Here is a 19,374-nt window from a genome sequence, read left to right on the forward strand (position 1 = left end):
TGAGCTGACAACACCCGAGGTGGCTGTGATGCAGCCTGCAACAGCTCAGGGGAAATAGAACCCAGTAGGGCCTCCCTTGATTTGAAACAGAACAATGGGAGCAAGCTGCAGAGACTATTTGTGCAATTTGCTTGAGCAAATTGAGGAGCAATTTGCTTGAGCAAAGGAGCAGGAGTTACTAAATTCACCAGAAGTCTGAAGAGAGTCAAAATGATGCATGATCTCAGGTCTCATGGTAGCATCCTCTTCCTGTAACAAAACCTAAGACATTTCCTGTCCCCAGTAGGGTGATGGACTTTGAAGTCACTGAAGTCCGTGGGAACAGTGCAGACATAATAGGCCCACCTGGAGGCAGGGTTCACTGTTGACTGGTTTGGTCTGCTCAAACGTCAGGGCTGCCTTGTTTTTAATCTGCTCAGCCTCAACAGAAGAATCATATATCCAGGGCCCTTAAACTTTAAAACATGCTTTTAAAGGCTTGGGTGGCTGCACCTGGGGGATATGGGCAGGAAGTCAAGACTACAGAACAATAGACCCAACAAGGTAAGGCCACATGTCTGATTGGACCTTGTTGGCTACTAAGAGGCAGCTACCATGATCTCTCCGCTCACATGCACGGGGCAGGAGCAACAGAAGAGTAAGCCATGGTGCATGCATCGTAGCAGCTGGCAAGGTGGCATGAGAAGGGCAGTGTTACTTACCTAGTTCCATTTAAACTTCTTTCCCATCGTTAGCTTTGAATTAAAGTATAAGCCACCATGTTGCTCTCTGAAGACAGGGAGCAAAAAACAGCACTGCTGACAGCATGTTCCATGTCACCTACTACTAAATAGCATGTTGGCACCTAGAAATATTTGATGGTAACTCATTCAGTAGCAAAGGACTCAATAAAGAGCAACATTATAGGATGAGAAGTTCAATGCACTCTAAAATGGAGCATACACTCCTGCTCCATCATAAAGGACTTTACCCATTAGGATTGGTGAAAGGATAAAATAATCTCATTCTAGGATACAAAAGGATACAATATAACTGCACGAGATATGAACAAGAAAAAATCTGATCCAGGTACCTGCCTGAGTTCTTCCAACAATAAGCAGAGGCATAACATTATCATGACTCAGCTTGCTGGAATAAGCCCATATTTATCTTTTGATCTCTGCCTGCAACAGTAGGTATGATGCCAAATGGGGTTGTATCAAGAACTGCAATTGTTCTTGGAACCTGCTCACTGCAGATTATCCAGAAAAGTTGATGCCAATCTATTCCATTGCACTTTCAGAGACATGCATTTCCTGAGATTACTGTACTCCCAAGAGATCATTCCATCAACATCAAATGTGTCTTCTGAATGGCACTAAAATAGTTCCAAAACTCCCAGATTGCAGGAAAGCTATGTATGGATGTGGCCTTAATATTTCAGGATAGTGTATCAAAAATATGCCTCAAAACAGTGATATGGGCTCATACAGGAAGAGGTCCTTAATGATTATGAAGTACTAACAACAGAATCCAAAGACTGCTTCATTCCCACCCCAAATATTTTTTTGTATGTTGAGCCAATAAGAGAACATAGCCAAGCTGTAGGGATCAGACACTACTGTGATCCATATATAACAATTCAGGTTTCTGATAACTATCCTTTAGGGCAGAGGTGCTATAAAAAGCCCAACAGAGACAGAAAAAAATAATAGTTGTAAGTTAAAAAAAATATAAGTTTTAGGTTTATTGAAAATTAAATATTAGCAAAAGCAAGAGTTTTACAAAATGATTTCACATACAAGTCAGACAGTCACAAACTGAAAACTACAAAAGTACCTATTGGCAAGCAGAATGCTAACCTTTGCATTGCTGTGTAATAGCGATATGAATAAGGCATGGAAGTCCTATTTGCACCAAATGTTTTTGAACTTTCAAAAACTAGTTAGACCCTTAACTTTTGTAGCAATGCTTCAGTAGTTCCCAAACTTTCATGAGTTGCCTAGAAGGGTATGGGAGTGAGCTGCAGCTGACTCATGGAGCAAAGAGAAGCAGTCACTGATAGTATTTTCAAATCTGCTCATTTGTCAGAGAAGTTTAGGAATCACTGTTGTATGCTTAGTGCATTAAATCAATTTTTTGTTATGTATTGGAAAGACTAGTGCTCAAAGCAACCACTCCAAAGAGTCATCTAGTAGTCATCTGTATCTAATCCAGTCTTTCACAATGCACAGTTATAGGTAATGTCTTCACAGTTTCAATAACTTCTTGACCAACCTATTTTTCAATTGTTCTTTAACATGGCTCCAAATTCATACAATCATTTTTATTTTGAAAGTATGCAAGAAAGTTAACTTGTGCCATATTTATAGTTAAGACACTCACAAAACAAGTTTTTTATAGCAACATTCAATACTACGTTTTAAATACTTTGTGCAAATAGCAACAGGGTGCTGTATCAGAGGCAAGTTCTGATTTGCAAGATTTTGAATGCATCCTTAATATTGTAAACTTGGACATTTTTAAATCTTGCACTTCCCAATGCTTCATAACTAATCAGTGGAAATACACCACAGGATGATACATTCTCACTTGTTTATAGTGCAAATAAAGTAGAATTTTCCCATAGCTTTTTTCCGGATTTAATTTTTCTGTGTGCAATTTTAGTGGTGCCCTTCAAGTTGAGGGGACCCATGTGAAGAACTGATTAATAAAGGAAGAAAGGAAGCAGTTCTGATACGGTTCTCAGACCAGTACTAAAAGTGCAAATGCTGCAAGAACTCCAGCTGTAGTTACAGCTAGAAGAGGGTATTGTTTCAGTTAGATCTGGATAGTCATTTGGACTGGTTTCTAGAGAAATACATCAATATATCTTGAATTTTTATTAGTCGTTCTCTCAAAGATCTCATAGACAGCACAGAAAGCTGGTATCTAGGGTCCACAGGCAGGACTGCTAGAAGCCACCAACACCATGCGGGTCCATTAGCCATTTCCTAAAAATAAGGAACAAAAAATTAGAATGTACTAATGGTAACAAATGGCTTACATCACAGATGTGAAATGAGCAGGTTCTAGAGATCAAAATACATTGTTTCATTTTCCATTGCCATTATCAACCACCAGGTCCTAGGAATTCAAGATTTCCTGATAACGTAAAATGAGGTGGTTTTATTAGCTAGCTTACACAAAACCAACTTTCAGCAGTAATCTCGATTTGAAGTTTTAAATATTGTCTTCTCTGTCTGTGATTGAAAGTGTTTGCCCTAAGGCAGCTGTGTCTTACAGCACAAGATCAAGATGGCAAGTGTATCCCTGCTGTAAATTTCACTACCATTACAGTATAGACAGGTTGACACTATCCATCAGATGTTTTAGTAGAAATGTCTTTGACATCTCAAAGCCGCTCGGCAATGCAAAGCTTCAGTCTGCCTGCGCTGACAGCCACTGTGACAACAGCACTTGTCCATCCCACTAGGGACACGCAGCTTTGTCAGCTGTGTTGCCTATTGCCACAGAAAGTGAACAGCCTCAAAATAGTGTTGAGAAAGATTTATTCCTTAAGTGTAAATAGAATAATATTCTAGAGGAAGGAGTTCAAGAACTGGCTTTTTAAAAGCCTGGTTTCGTTGTCCGACACAACCACATATTTAAAATACACACTGGGCTTTTTGCAGTTATTTGAATAAATATTAATTGGGACCATCTAGGCTTCTCTCTCTTTTAGCTGCTGTCCATTTCCCCCCCTAATGATTACCACCGCCACATCAGTTACTCTACCAATCTTTCTACTGCTTCCTTTACTAACAAAGCAACCCATATCATGCCAATAATTGCTAGAGAGATACTGTATGGTGTCTGAATACCTGTATGTTTCCTTCCCTCTCTGGCATTGGACCAAAGTGCTGAAGTATTTGGCTACGAAATTTGTTTCTTAAGCTTTGGAACCAACTGCAAGCTTGGCTATATACAAAATTATGGAGCACTCCAAGTTTCTTCATCTCACCTTCATCTTCAACCTATGAATGAAGAAAGTGCAGTATAGTCACAAAACAAAACAATTAAGCGGTGTATGTGAAGACTTTCATAGCTAATTTGCATAAAAAAGCAAAAAATCATAAGTCTGAGTTCAGTCTATATTTAAAGAGAATGGGGAAAATTCAGTGCTGAAGTAGTTCATCAAAATATTGCCATCAACAGCAAAGCATCTCAGACAAAAAACTAGATTGGGTCAATAATTCAAACTATGTTTTGGGGTATCAGCTTCTAGGCCCAAGCCTCCCCCGCCCCCCACTGCCTTCATGCATGGGCTTAAGAAATTACTGCCTTAAATAATCAATCAATCAATCCAAATGAGAGCCATTACATCTAAACAAGTTATGGTTCCAGGATTGCCTCTCAAACTACAATCAAACAGTGGTCTGCAACCCTATTTGGGACAGTAAGATGAAACCATAGCATGTTTGTTTGGGTAAAATGGCAAACAGGAAAACAGACCAGAAAACAACATATTAAGCTGTGCATAGAAAAGAATGGAGAACTTTTGAACCTGTGATTTTTCAAAACTATAGCCTGGAGGATTGTCCAAATAAGCCAGGTCTTTCATATTCAGAGTACCATGTGTAAGGTAAAACACAGAGTTCTCATGAAAGTTCATGAGCTCCAATGTCAAAAGCAACTCTCCATGCATACAAGGGATTCTTGCACCTAAACAGCACTTTCAAGATGAAAGCTCTTATATATACAGATAGGTAGCCGTGTTGGTCTGCCATGGTCAAAACAAAAAAAATTCCTTCCAGTAGCACCTTAAAGACCAACTTAGTTGGTCTTTAAGGTGCTACTGGAAGGAATTTTTTTTGCTCTTATATATGAATGAGATCAATAGTGTTTTAAGACACATTTAATGTAACCTAAAACTATAACCTTCGATATATATGCTTAAAGTGGCATCTTGACAATAACCCTTTCTTCACGTATCCAAAAGTACTCAAATGGTAAGACGACCATGTGTGTTCCTTTCAACATTAAAGCTAGAAATTGGTTGGGCTGCAAGGAGAATAATTCCTCCATAGCCAGAATCAGCCACACGTCAGAAAAGCAAGTTTTTCAAGCAGAAATGGACACCTGCTCCCTAATTTTTATTTTTGCAACGCTAATCTAAAACATGTCTTCACCTAAAATCTAGAATTAAAACCTCTTACCATGCATTGCAAATTGCAAGTTTCCATTCTAATTAACAAGAGGATGCTAAATGCACATGCTTTATATACAAAGTAGCTTTACATTTGAACAAGTAGGCTATAATCTGTATATCCAATGTTCACAAAATGCATTATTAAAATCCTGTTTTAAGCAATAAGTGAATGTGAAATCCAATACCTTTATATCTTCCAGATACTCAATGTCTGCAGTGCAGTAGCCATCCTTCATCCCTCTTTGCAGAACTCTGAATCTTCTTAATCCAACTGTATCAACAACAGACCGTCCATCTGGGAGATAGTCAAGGTTTCTAATGTACAGCATGCAGCCATAATCTGCAAAGCTAGAAAAAGAGGCACTGTGTCAGTATCCACTTTGGAAATACTATATATATATGTGTGTGTGTGTGTGTGTGTGTGTGTGTGTGTGTGTGTAAAGGTAAAGGTACCCCTGCCCATACGGGCCAGTCTTGACAGACTCTAGGGTTGTGCGCCCATCTCACTCTAGAGGCCGGGGGCCAGCGCTGTCCGGAGACACTTCCGGGTCACGTGGCCAGCGTGACAAAGCTGCATCTGGCGGGCCAGCGCAGCACACGGAACGCCGTTTACCTTCCCGCCAGTAAGCGGTCCCTATTTATCTACTTGCACCCGGGGGTGCTTTCGAACTGCTAGGTTGGCAGGCGCTGGGACCGAGCAACGGGAGCGCACCCCGCCGTGGGGATTCAAACCGCCGACCTTTCGATCAGCAAGCCCTAGGCGCTGAGGCTTTTACCCACAGCGCCACCCGCGTCCCATATATATATATATATATATATATATATATATATATATATAAACTGTGGAACACATACATACCCATTTTTAGGGTCACTGATACACATCCCAAATTGTTTTGTCCCTGTTTCCACACTCCTTCGAATCATCAGTCGATACCTTGGCTCAAACACATGGAGGGGGCAAGGCACAGTTGGATAGGCCATAGTGCAAACGAAGATTGGAACATTCTTAGTCAAGCTGAAGACAAAATACGAAAAATATATAATAGTATTTTTAAAACCTACATTGCCCGAACAGTTCTCTTTTGATACAGGGAAATACATATACTCCATTAACCTCTTACAAAAGCTAAGCTATAGCAAAAGGCCTGAAATCAGTAGGAATGAAGATGTATACAATATGAAGAGAAATAGGGCTTAAGACTCAGTGCTTTTTTCTAAAAATTGTTTAAAGGTACTCTCATTTTGACTCAAGAAAATCATCATTTCATAGTTCAAGTCGGGGGAAATATATACAGTAAATGGACAAAAGTACAAAGATTCACAAAATGCTTGGGGGTATGTGTCCCCCCAAGAAAAAAGCACTGTTAAGACTTATGTAAATAATTTAATTCAAGTTCTTTTAAGTCATCCAAATGGAATGTGGATATTCAATTAGCATAAAAAAATTCTCTCATCTGTTTGTTGCGATTCTAAACCGAAGTACTATATTATTATTATTATTATTATTAGTAGTAGTAGTAGTAGTATTTCATAAAATTTAGACACCACTGATTGTGAAAAACCTTAAGGTGGCTTACAAAAAATAATTCAGTAATAAAGAAAAACACAACTACTTTAGAATGACCTCAAGTTTCTAAGCAACAGCAAAAAGCAACAGGAAAGATTTTTAATAACATCTATGTGATGATATGCCAACCATGTATAAAAAGGAGGTAGAATATGATTTAGAAAGGGAAGTGTATGGGCAGGATGTGCTGGACCCTTCCCACCAGATGTTCTCTCTCCATCCCTCGAGCCAGAATCCAATACTAGAAGCAAATCTGTCTGTGACACCAGAGGACAGACAACAAGGAGGTAAGCCATGGACAGGGAGAGACTCCACATCCCCTGCTCTATGCATACCGTTTGCTCTTAAAATCAAGCCCCCAGTCCTTGCTCTATACATAATTAGAACAGATCTGTATTTAAAAATAAAAAATATGCCATTATTATGTAGTGCTTGGGCCTGAGATATTGCGACCTGGCTATAAAGTTCACTGATTCTTTTGAATCATTGCTGTGAGGTTAACACATGATGTTGAGCTCCTTTAGAGGAACTGTTGCAAGAAAAAGCAGGATGAACCACCTGCACTTGCAAGCATCAAACAGGTCAGTGTACCTGCTTGTACCAAATTCATGTTATTCTGTTTGCTCTCTTCAGTGAGGTGATTCAGTAACAAATCCATCTAGTAGAAGTAGACCGAGACTACACTTCAAAAAATGAGGTAAATAAAAACATTGTTGAGGGAAGAAAGCTTTTCAAAAGCAGGCACAACCGAAAAGGTTTACTACTTGTTCCTAAACTTGTTAATAAGTCAGTTTATAAACTTGCCTGGAGTATTCAGCTGTTTCTTCATCATTAATTCTTTTTCTCTCTGATAGCTCAGCAGGTAAATACTTTACTATTAGTTCTTCCAGCAGCTGTGTAATTCTATATTGTCTACTTGCCAAATACTAGAAGTAAAAATAAAATCTTACGTCATTATAGCTTAATTACTGCAAAGATGTCGCTAATCCAAATTATTATTTTATACCAGTGTTCAATTTCTAGATATCAAGCAGAAAACAGGGTGATAAAACAATCCTGCGCTGACTACTTTGTTTCCCTTGAATACAGTTTTTACTTTAGAACTATTTATAATAATCCACTGCACCTCAAATTTTCTTTCAACAGAGCTTTTACTAGGGTTAATTAGCAACATAATTAGTCAATTCAATCAATCAAAAAGTTATGCCTCAATCAAAATTTTGGCCCAATATATGGCCATCCTGTGCAACAACCTGTTTGTAGCATAGACCTCACAATGCACACTTAAGGTTTCACTTTCTAGCTCTGCCCTTCAGCTAGCTCAACCAGAAGTGACAGTTAAATGGGACCATTTTTTGTTTTGCAAGGTAGGCAATGCCATTTCTGCAGGAAGGGTGAGAAGAGAGGCAGCAGTAGTTTATTCTGTATGTAATTGTTGGCTGTTGCTGGGAACATATGCTGCCACTCATTTGGGTTAGGCGACCATACTGTGATCAAGCAAGACTGTTCTTGTGTTCATTATTGTGAACAGAACTTTATAAAGAAAAGTGATGCATACATTTTTAAATCACACTCAAATCAGCTACCTGGCTTCTGATGGACATAGGAAAAGGGAAGTTTAGGGAAGTTATAATGTTTAATATTTTATTGTGCTTTTAACTATTCTGCTGGGTGCTTTTACTATTCAGAGTGACACTAGGGAAACCCAGCCAGATGGGCGGGGTATAAATAATAAAATTGTTGTTGTTTGCTTCTCTCTCTCTGGCAACTGACATCAGTGTACAGGGTTTTTCGTGTTGCCATTTATATGTTGCCTTTCTATGATAAAATCATAGTTAAGGCAGTTTACAAATAAAAATATAAATCACGTATACTACCACATGCACTCACTTTCTATGGCTAATAAAATGTATTATTCTTGAGCAAAACTTAGCAGCCCTAATTCCTACTGATGATACTTTGAACAAAAGAAGCTTCTGAAACTGGAATACTGAAAACCATTTCCATTGCAGAAAAACATCCGAACAAATACTTAGCTTCCAGCAAGTTTTTATTTAATGGTATATATTCTGTATTACAAATACTTGTTTTAGAAGACAGCAACATTGTGTATGGTAAATATTACCTCTTTTAAGCTTTCTTTACAGAGAGGACACTGAGGAGAATGGTCTAAACATCGTTCTAAACAATTCTTACAGAAAGTATGGCCACAGGGTGTTGTCACAGGCTGAAAGAAAAGCCTGAAAAAAATTTCAAGAAGTTAATCATGCTACAGTCACTTTAGTGATAAACATTAAAACATGTAAATTAAGCCAGGTCAGAACAAAACAAACCAGGATGCTTTTATCTTGTAACCACCTTGCTGTTGTAGGCTTAGAATACTTAAGAAATACGATAGATCTGTTATTCCTCCTAGCAGACATTTGGCATTAGTGACTGTCCAAGAAGACAGTCCTCTATGAAATGTCTGTGTGGTAGAAGTGTTGAATAGCAGCTTTCAATATGTTCCATACATGCACCCCCCAAGACGCAAAAAAAGTGCCAAATAAATGTAGCAAATGTCATGGAGTCATGTCTTGGACAGTCAGATGCAAACCAATTGCACAGAACCTGTAGGATTCACTGTTTATGTTTTGTTAACCAGACTTAGGTTCTTGACAGGGCTTGACAAGAAGCTGCCAAAACTGTACTTTTGGCAATATTTGGTTAAACCCTAACTCTCTTGCAGACATTCCCTTATGATGTCTATGAAACGACACATTACTGCCAAAGAGAAATATTTGTGAGCCTTCCACCATGTGTACCAACCTGATTGAGTGAAGAGTTCACTCATTGGCACTAGCCAAAAATGCACAACTGACATTAATACTATCGTTTACCAATGGTTCCCAAACATTTTAACTGATGGAACTGATGGAACATTGCTGTCTTGTCAGACCACTTACTAATTTTAATGCTTGTTGTAGGAATTGTAATGTACTGTGTTACATGCAATATTATTTTAACTGCTTTTGTTATTGGTTTTCCAAAGACATGCCACAGACCACTTGAATTAAGTTCATGAATCACTGGTTGTCTAAGGACCACAGTTTGGGAGCTAAAAGGCTGGCACATGTAGCAAGACACAAACATTGTGCTTCTCTCTTTGCACAGCATGGAGCAATTTGCACACAGAAGCAATTTTCAGCAGCTTTAGAGCAAGAATCTTAACATAAAAGCTGCCCTAAGATGAAGAAGAGATCAAAGACAAAGATGATCAAATGGGTAATAAAAAGGTTGATTAAAGAAACCACTGTATTACCTCATACACAATGAACACTCAAAGTCTGAAACATCAATCAAATCCTCTGGAACTGGTCCATGATTGAATGGAAAGGTGGCATCCCTTTTTGTAGTTTCTAAATAAACAATACAGGATATTATCAAAGCATGAAATACTGAATTTATCAGACATCAATAGACATCAATATGAATGACTAAATAGTTACCTCCTTGTTTTTTATGTTTATTTCTTCCATCTTCAATAACTTTAACATCTTGTTCTGAAAGGGACCACTTTCTTTTTAATAAAGCACCTTTATCTTGGCTGGAAAGCAGAGGTTCAGAAGAAACCCTTTTTAATCCATCGTCTTTGGCATTTGTTTCTGTTGAGTGGAGAGAATGGGCAGACTGTGCACGATGCAGGCTTCCTTCAACAGGCTCTTGCATTTCTAAATCCTACCAAAAAACAATGGGTGGGAGGAATGGAATCTTTATCAAATTTCAGATAAATTGGCAACAATATCTGCCAGCAGAATCACAATTTTTCAGATAAACCCTCCTTGTTATCCAGAACAGGCACATTTCCCAGTGCAAAGGGCCACCTTGAAATTTCTGTGGACTACTTTAGAATGTTTCACATTATTAGTATGATTTGCAGGGAACTAATAATATCTGGTCCTAGCTGAATATTAGCTGTCATTCTGTATTTCTAAAATTCTACTTCCACTCTCACTTATGAAACTAGGCACATCATTAGATGGAACCTTACCATGTCACAACTTCTGTGTGTGAATGCAGACCTGGGAGTATAAAAAGCAATATCCTAAAAATACAGACTTGCACAACATTCTACTGTGCTGAAATAGAACCTCAGGAGTCCCTAGACACAAAGAACTGTTTGGAATCCAGAACTCAAGCAAACTTAAAATTTTGGCTCTAAACCGCTTCATTGTTTGCTTAACTTGCACTGCTAAACAACTCTGACTGTGGGAGCAGAAGCACATACAGGAAAAGGGTTTTGTTTTGTTTTTAAAAAAAATTGCTTCACAATTGTCATTTTAAAAACCATTCCCATAATTTTCATTAGAATATAAATAACATTCTCTCTACAATGTTGAACATTGTTCTAGATTCTTTCCACATTCCCTATCAACCCTGAAATTTCAAAATTATATGGCATCAAACTAGATTAAGATGAAACAAGAATCAGTCAACAGCACAACCTACATATTGTGCAAAGCAACATTTGAAAGATCATGTGTGGGGAAAAATAATCATTACTTACTGGCTCTGAACTGTGCTGTAAATTTTCACAAGACTCTTCCATTTCAGAACCATGTATAAATGGTTTACTTCGAACATGCGAAGAATTCATAGCAGATTCCTTCAGACTCTTTCTCACACTTTCTGGTGATAACAAATCACACAGCATCTGTGAAATGGACAATATTAAGGAATAAGCCAGCTATTACTAAAATTTTGTAAATTCAATCATCCCAATCTTCTAACTTTTTAAGATACTAGGGTGAACCAGCCAAGCTTTTTCAGTAGTTCACCAGGCTTCAGATCTCTGGAAAAATTAACTGTAATGCAAGTTTTGTTTTCTACGTGAACATTGGTAACTTCCTCTTCACAGGAAGTAACTACATTTGAAAAGTATTAGAACTGAAAGCAAAAACTAAGCATTGCTTTAAAATATATAAATACCTTCTCAACTTCTAGTTTTGCTGGAATAAATTCTTCATCAAGGGCTAGGCAGTGAAGAAGGAGCTGTAAGGCATCATCTTTAGACCCAGCATTATTAAGTATTCTTGCTTTCCGAAAGTAGACCTAAAAAAACAGTGATTCAAAGGTATTTAAATGTTAATCATTTGGTTTGCATCACAGAAAGATTTAGAAGCCCGAGTCTAAGCATATTTCCTTTGAAGTTAGCCCCACTGGGTACAATAGAGCTTTTGCTTCCTGTAGCTATATATGCCACTGAATTATTTGATTGGGATCTTTCAAGTTGCTATAGAAGAAAGCCTCAGTGAAACCGATAGAACCTACAATGGCACTAATGGTTTTAAGAGTTAGTGTAATACCTGATGTTATGCAATGAGACACAATAACAGCAGAGAACTCAAACAAAAGGATGGCACATCCTATGCATTCTACCATCACTACTTCCTCCAGTCCATAGAACCAATTGGAATAAACAGTATACAGGCATAACACACTCCATTCACTTCTTTCAGACCTTGTTTCACCCTTTCATACTTAGCACTCATCCACACTTCTGTTTATCCTGTGCCTAGAAAGCAAATGCTTATCCCATGCTTTCTAGGGACAGGTCCAAGCTGTTTTGCCTTTGCCCTGCTGCTTTCCCCTGGAAAACCCCCTCTTTAGTGATAAATCAGAACAAATGGCAATCCACGGAAAACGAGATTGCCATTTGCTCCGATTCAGCACTAAACTGCAGGTTTCCCCAAGGGAAAGCAATGGGTCAAACGTAAGAGCAAACAAGCCCTTAGTCTGCACCATATACAGTGGTGCCTCGCAAGACGAAATTAATTCGTTCCGCGAGTTTTGCCGTCTTGCGAAGCACGGTGTTGGGAAAGTTTTGGAAAAGCTTCAAAAATCACCAAAGTCTTTAAAAACCTCAAAAAAGGCTACCACACCGCGTCCTATGAGTTGCTCCTCGAAGTCAAGTCGCAACTGTATTAACGGTGTTAAGAAAAAGGAAACAAACTTGCAAGACGTTTCCGTCTTGCGAAGCAAGCCCATAGGGAAAATCGTCTTGTGAAGCAGCTCAAAAAGCAAAAAACCCTTTTGTCTAGAGAGTTTTTTGTCTTGCGAGGTACCACTGTACGTACAGCTACTGTTGAAAAGCACCTGTTTGCACCATGCAAAATTGATTTATTCATCCATAGTGTGAATGCAGCTTATATTCTTGTTTATATGTATGTGCATGTGCACATAGACAAAGCCAACCAACTGCAGAACCAGTTGCAGAACTGGAGGTGGAGGGATCATTTAACTCTTGACTTGAAGTGCTTATAATGAAGCTTAAACACTCCCGCCTTTTTATCATGAAAAAGCTTTTCAACTTCACAATTGTGCTTGAAAACATAATTACAATCAGAACAGGGCTTCTGCTAGAAGTGTGCAGTACTATGCCTGCTGAAAGACTCAATCCACGTAGTGAACCTGATCCAAGGTGGGTCAAAACAGCAGTACTAGCACCATGCAAATGCATGGGAAAAAATAAGAAATGGTTCCCAAATGCACGCCTGGGATAAAGGTGGGTTTGGGTTTGAAAATGCTGCTGCAATTTCTAGCATCATGTTTTTGTATTTTTCATAATACAAGTACACTGTACGTGATATTCAATATCAGTCATACTTAAAAGTAAGACCACTGAAATCAATGGACTTTAGTTCATCAACTTTAATAAGTTCAACTCCGTGGATGACTTAATAGGATATTATCTTAAGCATTTACACTTTATAGACTTACCTCAGACCAATTTGGCATTTTAGCAGTAACAGCATTCAGGTCATCCAGGGCATATTTAAATTCTTGGAGGCCAGCATAGGATTCAGCTCTATAAACCCGTAGTATCAAATCACTAGGATCTAAAATAAAAACCAATGACTTTGTCATGTAGCTGAATAGAAACTGCTTATGTTTTTATAATCCAAAATACACATGCAGTGCAGACTTAGAAATAAATATGCACCTATGGAAAATAACATTTTCCAAGAAGCCAGACAAAAAACAAAACAAAACTTTCTAAGAGAAGTAGTTCATCATTTCATGCTATTGATGTGGACAAGCTTGTTAGTAAAGATTTATGACTTACTAAATGTTAAAACACCCTTGCAAATAAGGTGATAGTAAAGATCCTGAAAGACCCTAATGCAATTAACCTAACTACAAGAGCTATTTATATGCTTAGAGACCAATAAAAATATCTGAATGCTAGTCCAAAGCCCAAACTGAAGTTTAGGTTGGCTTTGTGGACCCAATGTGGTCTTAAAATCTGTATAGACATAGTTTGTAAGACAAGACTAGTCTTCCTTCACTCTTCTCCCAAGTGGGGCAGTCTGCAAATCCTTGTACCACCCTAGTCTATAGATAAGAAAGGAAATATAGGACAAATAAATTAAAGAAAGCCCTCAGAAAAGGAGAGAATTCAGTGTTTTCTGTCTACTAGTGCTTTGGCACTGTATTTCAAGCCTTTATACTTGCAGCAGTAAAGTTTACTTAGGCGTGAAAGCAAAGATATTGACTGATTACAAGCTTAAAATTAGGATAATATTGGCATGGCCAGAGTAGATGCAACATCGGTGAATTTGTAATCACATCTTCCACTCTGAAAGCAAAATGAACTACTTGAAACCACACAGACTGTGGATATCACCTTGTCACATCTAGTTGCCTGTTTAACTCCCTTAGAGCTTGACAGTTCAAGACGACAACACTACTTTTGTGCAAGATGTCAACTTTTTGGTTTCTAACTCTTAAATTCCAACAGTTTGAAATACCTCAAGAGTTTTAGACGCTGACTGGATATGGTCTCAGTTTTCCAAACATCTTACGACACATTTTAATCATGCCCCAAAGTGCATCTAGGCACATCATGTAATTATGAAAGTAGATCAACTGCTTCCAAGTTTCTCTTTTCTTTGATTATGTGGGCAAGGTGCTGAGTAAACACACTTTATGATTATTATTTTATATTAATGTATGCTTTTTCTAATTACTGTAGAATGAGTTATAATAACATTTTTAAATCTAGGAGGCAAACGTACCACCAAGGTGGCATATTAAAAAATATTTAATTGCTATACCCCTGCTCCCTGTATGTGTGTAAATAACTCCTAACTTAACTCTCCTAAAAGAATTATCCAATTTTCATAAAGGATTAAGCCCCCATTCTGGGATGCCTTCCTTTCTATGACTTACAAATTCAATTCCAAAAAATTATTACTAAAATTAATATGCCACACCAGTGTTTAATAGCTAGTTTGCACATACTGAAAGGGGCCAACACAGATCATATAAAAGGGAAACTAACCCCACTTTGAGGTTGCACAACTGAGTGGCACACACAGTCTAAAAGATCAGCTCATTGCTAAGACCTGCAACATACTGTAGATACTGCCCTATACGTTGATTCAAAGTTGTGCAAGTGTCCTCTCGTGTGATTAGATTTCAGCTTCCTCTCTGTCCCTTAACAGCTCTGCAAATCTGCTCCAAAGGGTCCCATAACCCTCTAGAAAATATTGGGTGGGGTGGTTTTTAGGGTGGGAGAGAGACTACAGGGAAAAAGAAAAGAAGCTCCTGAGTCACACAGTAGCATTTTCATGAGGTACTGGCTGGAAGCAGACAAGTTTACAACATTAGAACAATGAACTTCAGGCACTAGACAGGCCAAGAAACTAAACATCAGAAATTCAACTCCGTGCTGAACTAGAGCATAAAAGTTGCTAGTTTTGCCTATAGCAATACAGTAATTAATGCTGGTATCTAGCATTTCCCATCCTGTGTATTCATATGCATCTGAATGGACAGTGAGACACTCTCCTAGTGCACAAGACCAAAAACAACTCAAACAAGTCCAGCTGAAGTCCTTTCTAAGTCTTTATGGCTGTTTATAGCTCCATTATATCAGATGCCCCACATACTACTCAGACACTTCTGCTGATCAAGTCACATGCTGGAGATTAGGAACTGAATCTAAGGTCATATAAATACAGCACAATAGGCCACTTCCCAAATTTAGCCTAGCCTACTGGATGAAAGCATCAAGAGTAAGACTTCTGCACTAGGCCTTGAGGTTCAATCCCATATTCTGACTCGAAATTAAAGACATGTGGTGCACTATGCAAACCTCTAACTCTGCAAAGTTTCTGTCTCAAAGCAAAATAAACATTTCATTCCCTGTAACTATACTTCCAACACACCCATTTTTATTTCAGGCAAATGTCCTTGGTCTGGTGCGTAGTAAAAGAAGAATATTACAGTCTCTTGAACAAATTAGACAATTTTCAAACAATGATAAAACTTTCATCAGAAAGCAGTACTAACATATTTGGATTAGGCTTTCAAGTTAGAAACTAGGAAGCCCAATGATTTTAGCTGGTCATTGCTCTGCATCTCAAAAGTAAGATACCAGGACCACAGAAGCACAAGTGCAAGATGGAATAGTGTTCTCAAAGAATGAGAATTTAGACACCTATTATGATTTGAACAGGCAGAAAACCAGAATAGTTACAAAAAGGTCACAATCACCAAGCCCAGATTCAACATCTTTCAGAGATATAAAAGCATACACACAATTAAATTTTCCTTAGTTTATTCCATACAGTGTTACAAGTAGTACTCAATATTGAACATTCTGTGAAGTGTTCCCAGAATATTAACCTAGTCATATCTCTAGACCTCCCCATACAAGTATTTTCTAAACAGTGTTGTGAAAGACTCAACACTCCCATCTGTGATGTCACCAGCATTATACAACCTTTTCCCCTTCCACGCCCCCATCTGCTTATGCAACTAGCCTGCCTCCTGCGAATTGTCTCAGTAACACTTTAGGAGACTGAAAATAGGCCTCTGGTAAAAGTGAATTCATCATGAGTAATTACTGGTCCTCAGTGTTACAGGTTTCACAGCCAAGCCTCTTCTGACCACCACCTCCCAAACACAGTTGCTAAGCCCAAGTGAATGAGTGCTTCTTCACCCATATCTGCATCCCTTCTTTTAGAAATACAGGTTTTTATTCAAGGTTCCTATTTTTATGTAATATGCTCTGAAAATGGGTTCCAAAATTTAGAAGCTGAAACTTTTTCACTACCTTTCAGAAAATGACAGTCCCATAGCACTTCATCAACTAACAAAGCTAATCCCATAGAATGCATCTTCAAATATTCCTCTTTGCTTATACAGTGGTACCTCGGGTTAAGTACTTAATTCGTTCCGAAGGTCCCTTCTTAACCCGAAACTGTTCTTAACCTGAAGCACCACTTTAGCTAATGGGGCCTCCTGCTACCGCCAGAGCACGATTTCTGTTCTTATCCTGAAACAAAGTTCTTAACCTGAAGCACTATTTCTAGTTTAGCAGAGTCTGTAACCTGAAGCATATGTAACCTGAAGCGTATGTAACCCGAGGTACCACTGTACCTCTAAATGCCAGCTTTTGGAAACTCTGGAAAAGTTTACAGCAAGAGCATCAGAAAAACAAAACAAGCATTTTTACCTCCCTACAAAACAAAGTGTAACAGGAAACTCACAGCTCCAAGGTAGCCACTCTCTTCAGGTCACTCACAACAAAGCCTTTATCCACATTATGCAAAATAACCAACATGATACCTCAAACCCATAATGCCCCCTAGAAACCATCAGGGTTCACCTTAAGTACTCACTGAAAATGTGGAAGACAATCTGCAGTATGAGTTTCACTTGTGAAATTCTTGCAAAAAGCCAACTTTCTAGGAACTTCCAAAAGTCCTGCATACAGGTTGCCACCTTTGAGGGCCATGTTAAATTCGCAAACTGATGTGCACAATTTTACTGGAAAACTAGCTACAGTTTCCAGCTGAAGCGCGCCGGGGCCTGCTTCACATACAGGAATCTGGATCACGCTTAGGTTATGCAACACTCACTTCCCGGCTGAATGCGTGACTTCAGCTCGCCCAGAAGTATTGCGTTAGGGCGATATGGAGCATCTGGCCTCTTTACGAAAAATGTCCTCTATGCTTGCAAGCCATCAAGTAACCGGCAAGCTTCTGGGTACGAAGCAAGCGTGCACACCTGTGCATGCCTACATGCATGATCCCCACAGATTCCTTCACGGGACCGATTCCGATCGTCGGGAGCCCAGCGCTAGGCACATTCGGGTTCGATCAGGCTCCCCAAAGCGCACGATTGTAGTCAAAGGCCCCTTTTTACCCCACAGGAACCCCCCCCCCTTTCCCACCCACCCCGCTTCAGAGGCCCGAGCAGCGGCCGTGGCTCTTACCCTCTTCGAGGGCCTGGCTGGCGGCTTCGCTGGCTTCCCGCAGCTGCCCTTGCACGAGCATCTCTCCGAGGCGCCGCCAGGTGCGAGCCCTCTTGCACTCCTCCGAGAACCACTTCTCCGCCAGGTGTCCCAGCGCGACGGCGACGGGCGACGAAGCCAGCGGGTCCCCGCAGCGGCGGCAGCGGGCGCGGAGGTGCTCGTGGACGCAGCGGCGGCAGTAGGCGTGCCCGCACGGCGCCACCACCGGCTCGCCGAGGAAGCCCTCGCAGCCGGGGCAGCGGAAGAGCCCCGTCGCCGCCGCGGAGGAGCCGTCTTCCCGGCCGGCGGTCCCTTGCTGCTCCTCCGCCGCCGCCGCCGCTCTCCCTCCGCTGCCTTCCCTCGGCGCCTCGCCCGCTCTCTCGCCGCTCTGCCGGAGGCGGTAGTGCAGCACCAGGCAGTCCACCAGCGCGCCCAGGCGGCGGCGGGAGCTGGGCGAGCCCAGGCGCAGCGCCGCCGAGTAAGTCTCCAGAGCCTCTTTCAGGTGGTTGCCCAGCGCCAGGAGCTCCCCGCGACGGAGCAGGAGCTCCCGCTCCGAATGGGTGCCGCTGCCCCCCGGCTCGGGGGCCGACTCAGGAACCGGCGAAGACGCCATTTCCACTCCACGTCCGGCTCACCGGAGGGGGTGTGGCGCGCGACCCCCGAGCGCCGCCGCTTCTCTGAGGTAACAGCACCGACGACGGAGCCGGCTGGCGGTTGACGAGGCCGGGCGCGCGCGCGCAGCCCTCAACTCCCTCCTTCCTCTGACAGGCTTTTTCGGACGTTGTTGGCGGTTGAGCGCGCTCGCGGGAGGCTCCGCCCTCTTTTCAAGTCCCCTCAACCGCACCTCGCACTCTCCCCCCCCCCCAACCTTAAGGTCCGGATTCCATCTCTCCAACGTGCCCCGCCTCCGCGCCCCCCACTCCACCAACGTTCTCTCTCTTTCTCTGTAAGCGCGAGAGCGTCGCGGGCGACGCCAGGGCCTTACATAAAACGGAGCGTCATCCGGCTTTCCGCGCAAGGCTGACTTGCGATTGGCCGGCGGGCCGCCGCGAGGAGCGCGACAAAGGAAAGGGGCGGGGCGAGGAAATTATAAAACAAGGCCACGTGCTCGCGCTTGTTCCATAACTTTCCTTTGCCGGATGGCAGCGGTGAGGGGCGTGGCTGGCGGGCGGGATGGTCGGCCCTGATAGGGAAGGGGTGGGTCGTAGGAATTTAACGCTCCTCCTCTTTTTCTGCTGACTTCCTGAAGACTAGTTTGCATTCCCACGCGCAATGATCCGCTGACGCCGGGGTTGGGACCTGGGCTGTACACTATGCAAAGGCAGGGGGGAAATACCCGATGCCCCTTTT

At 40.9% G+C, this 19,374-nt stretch overlaps 1 protein-coding gene across 1 annotated transcript; it reads right to left on the reverse strand.

Moving 5' to 3' along the window:
• Positions 1 to 1,701: 1,701 nt before the first annotated feature.
• LONRF1 (LON peptidase N-terminal domain and ring finger 1) lies at positions 1,702 to 18,888 on the reverse strand. Its single transcript, XM_077934296.1, has 12 exons — positions 18,007 to 18,888; positions 13,500 to 13,618; positions 11,709 to 11,831; positions 11,287 to 11,433; positions 10,229 to 10,457; positions 10,042 to 10,138; positions 8,866 to 8,980; positions 7,545 to 7,666; positions 6,030 to 6,188; positions 5,356 to 5,518; positions 3,843 to 3,995; positions 1,702 to 2,972 (listed from the first exon to the last, which is right to left on the reverse strand). The coding sequence occupies exons 1-12, from the start codon at positions 18,635 to 18,637 to the stop codon at positions 2,814 to 2,816; spliced, it is 2,217 nt and encodes a 738-aa protein (XP_077790422.1). The 5' UTR covers positions 18,638 to 18,888; the 3' UTR covers positions 1,702 to 2,813.
• Positions 18,889 to 19,374: the final 486 nt, after the last annotated feature.

This window comes from Podarcis muralis, chromosome 9, assembly GCF_964188315.1.
Source record: "Podarcis muralis chromosome 9, rPodMur119.hap1.1, whole genome shotgun sequence".
NCBI lineage: Eukaryota > Metazoa > Chordata > Lepidosauria > Squamata > Lacertidae > Podarcis > Podarcis muralis.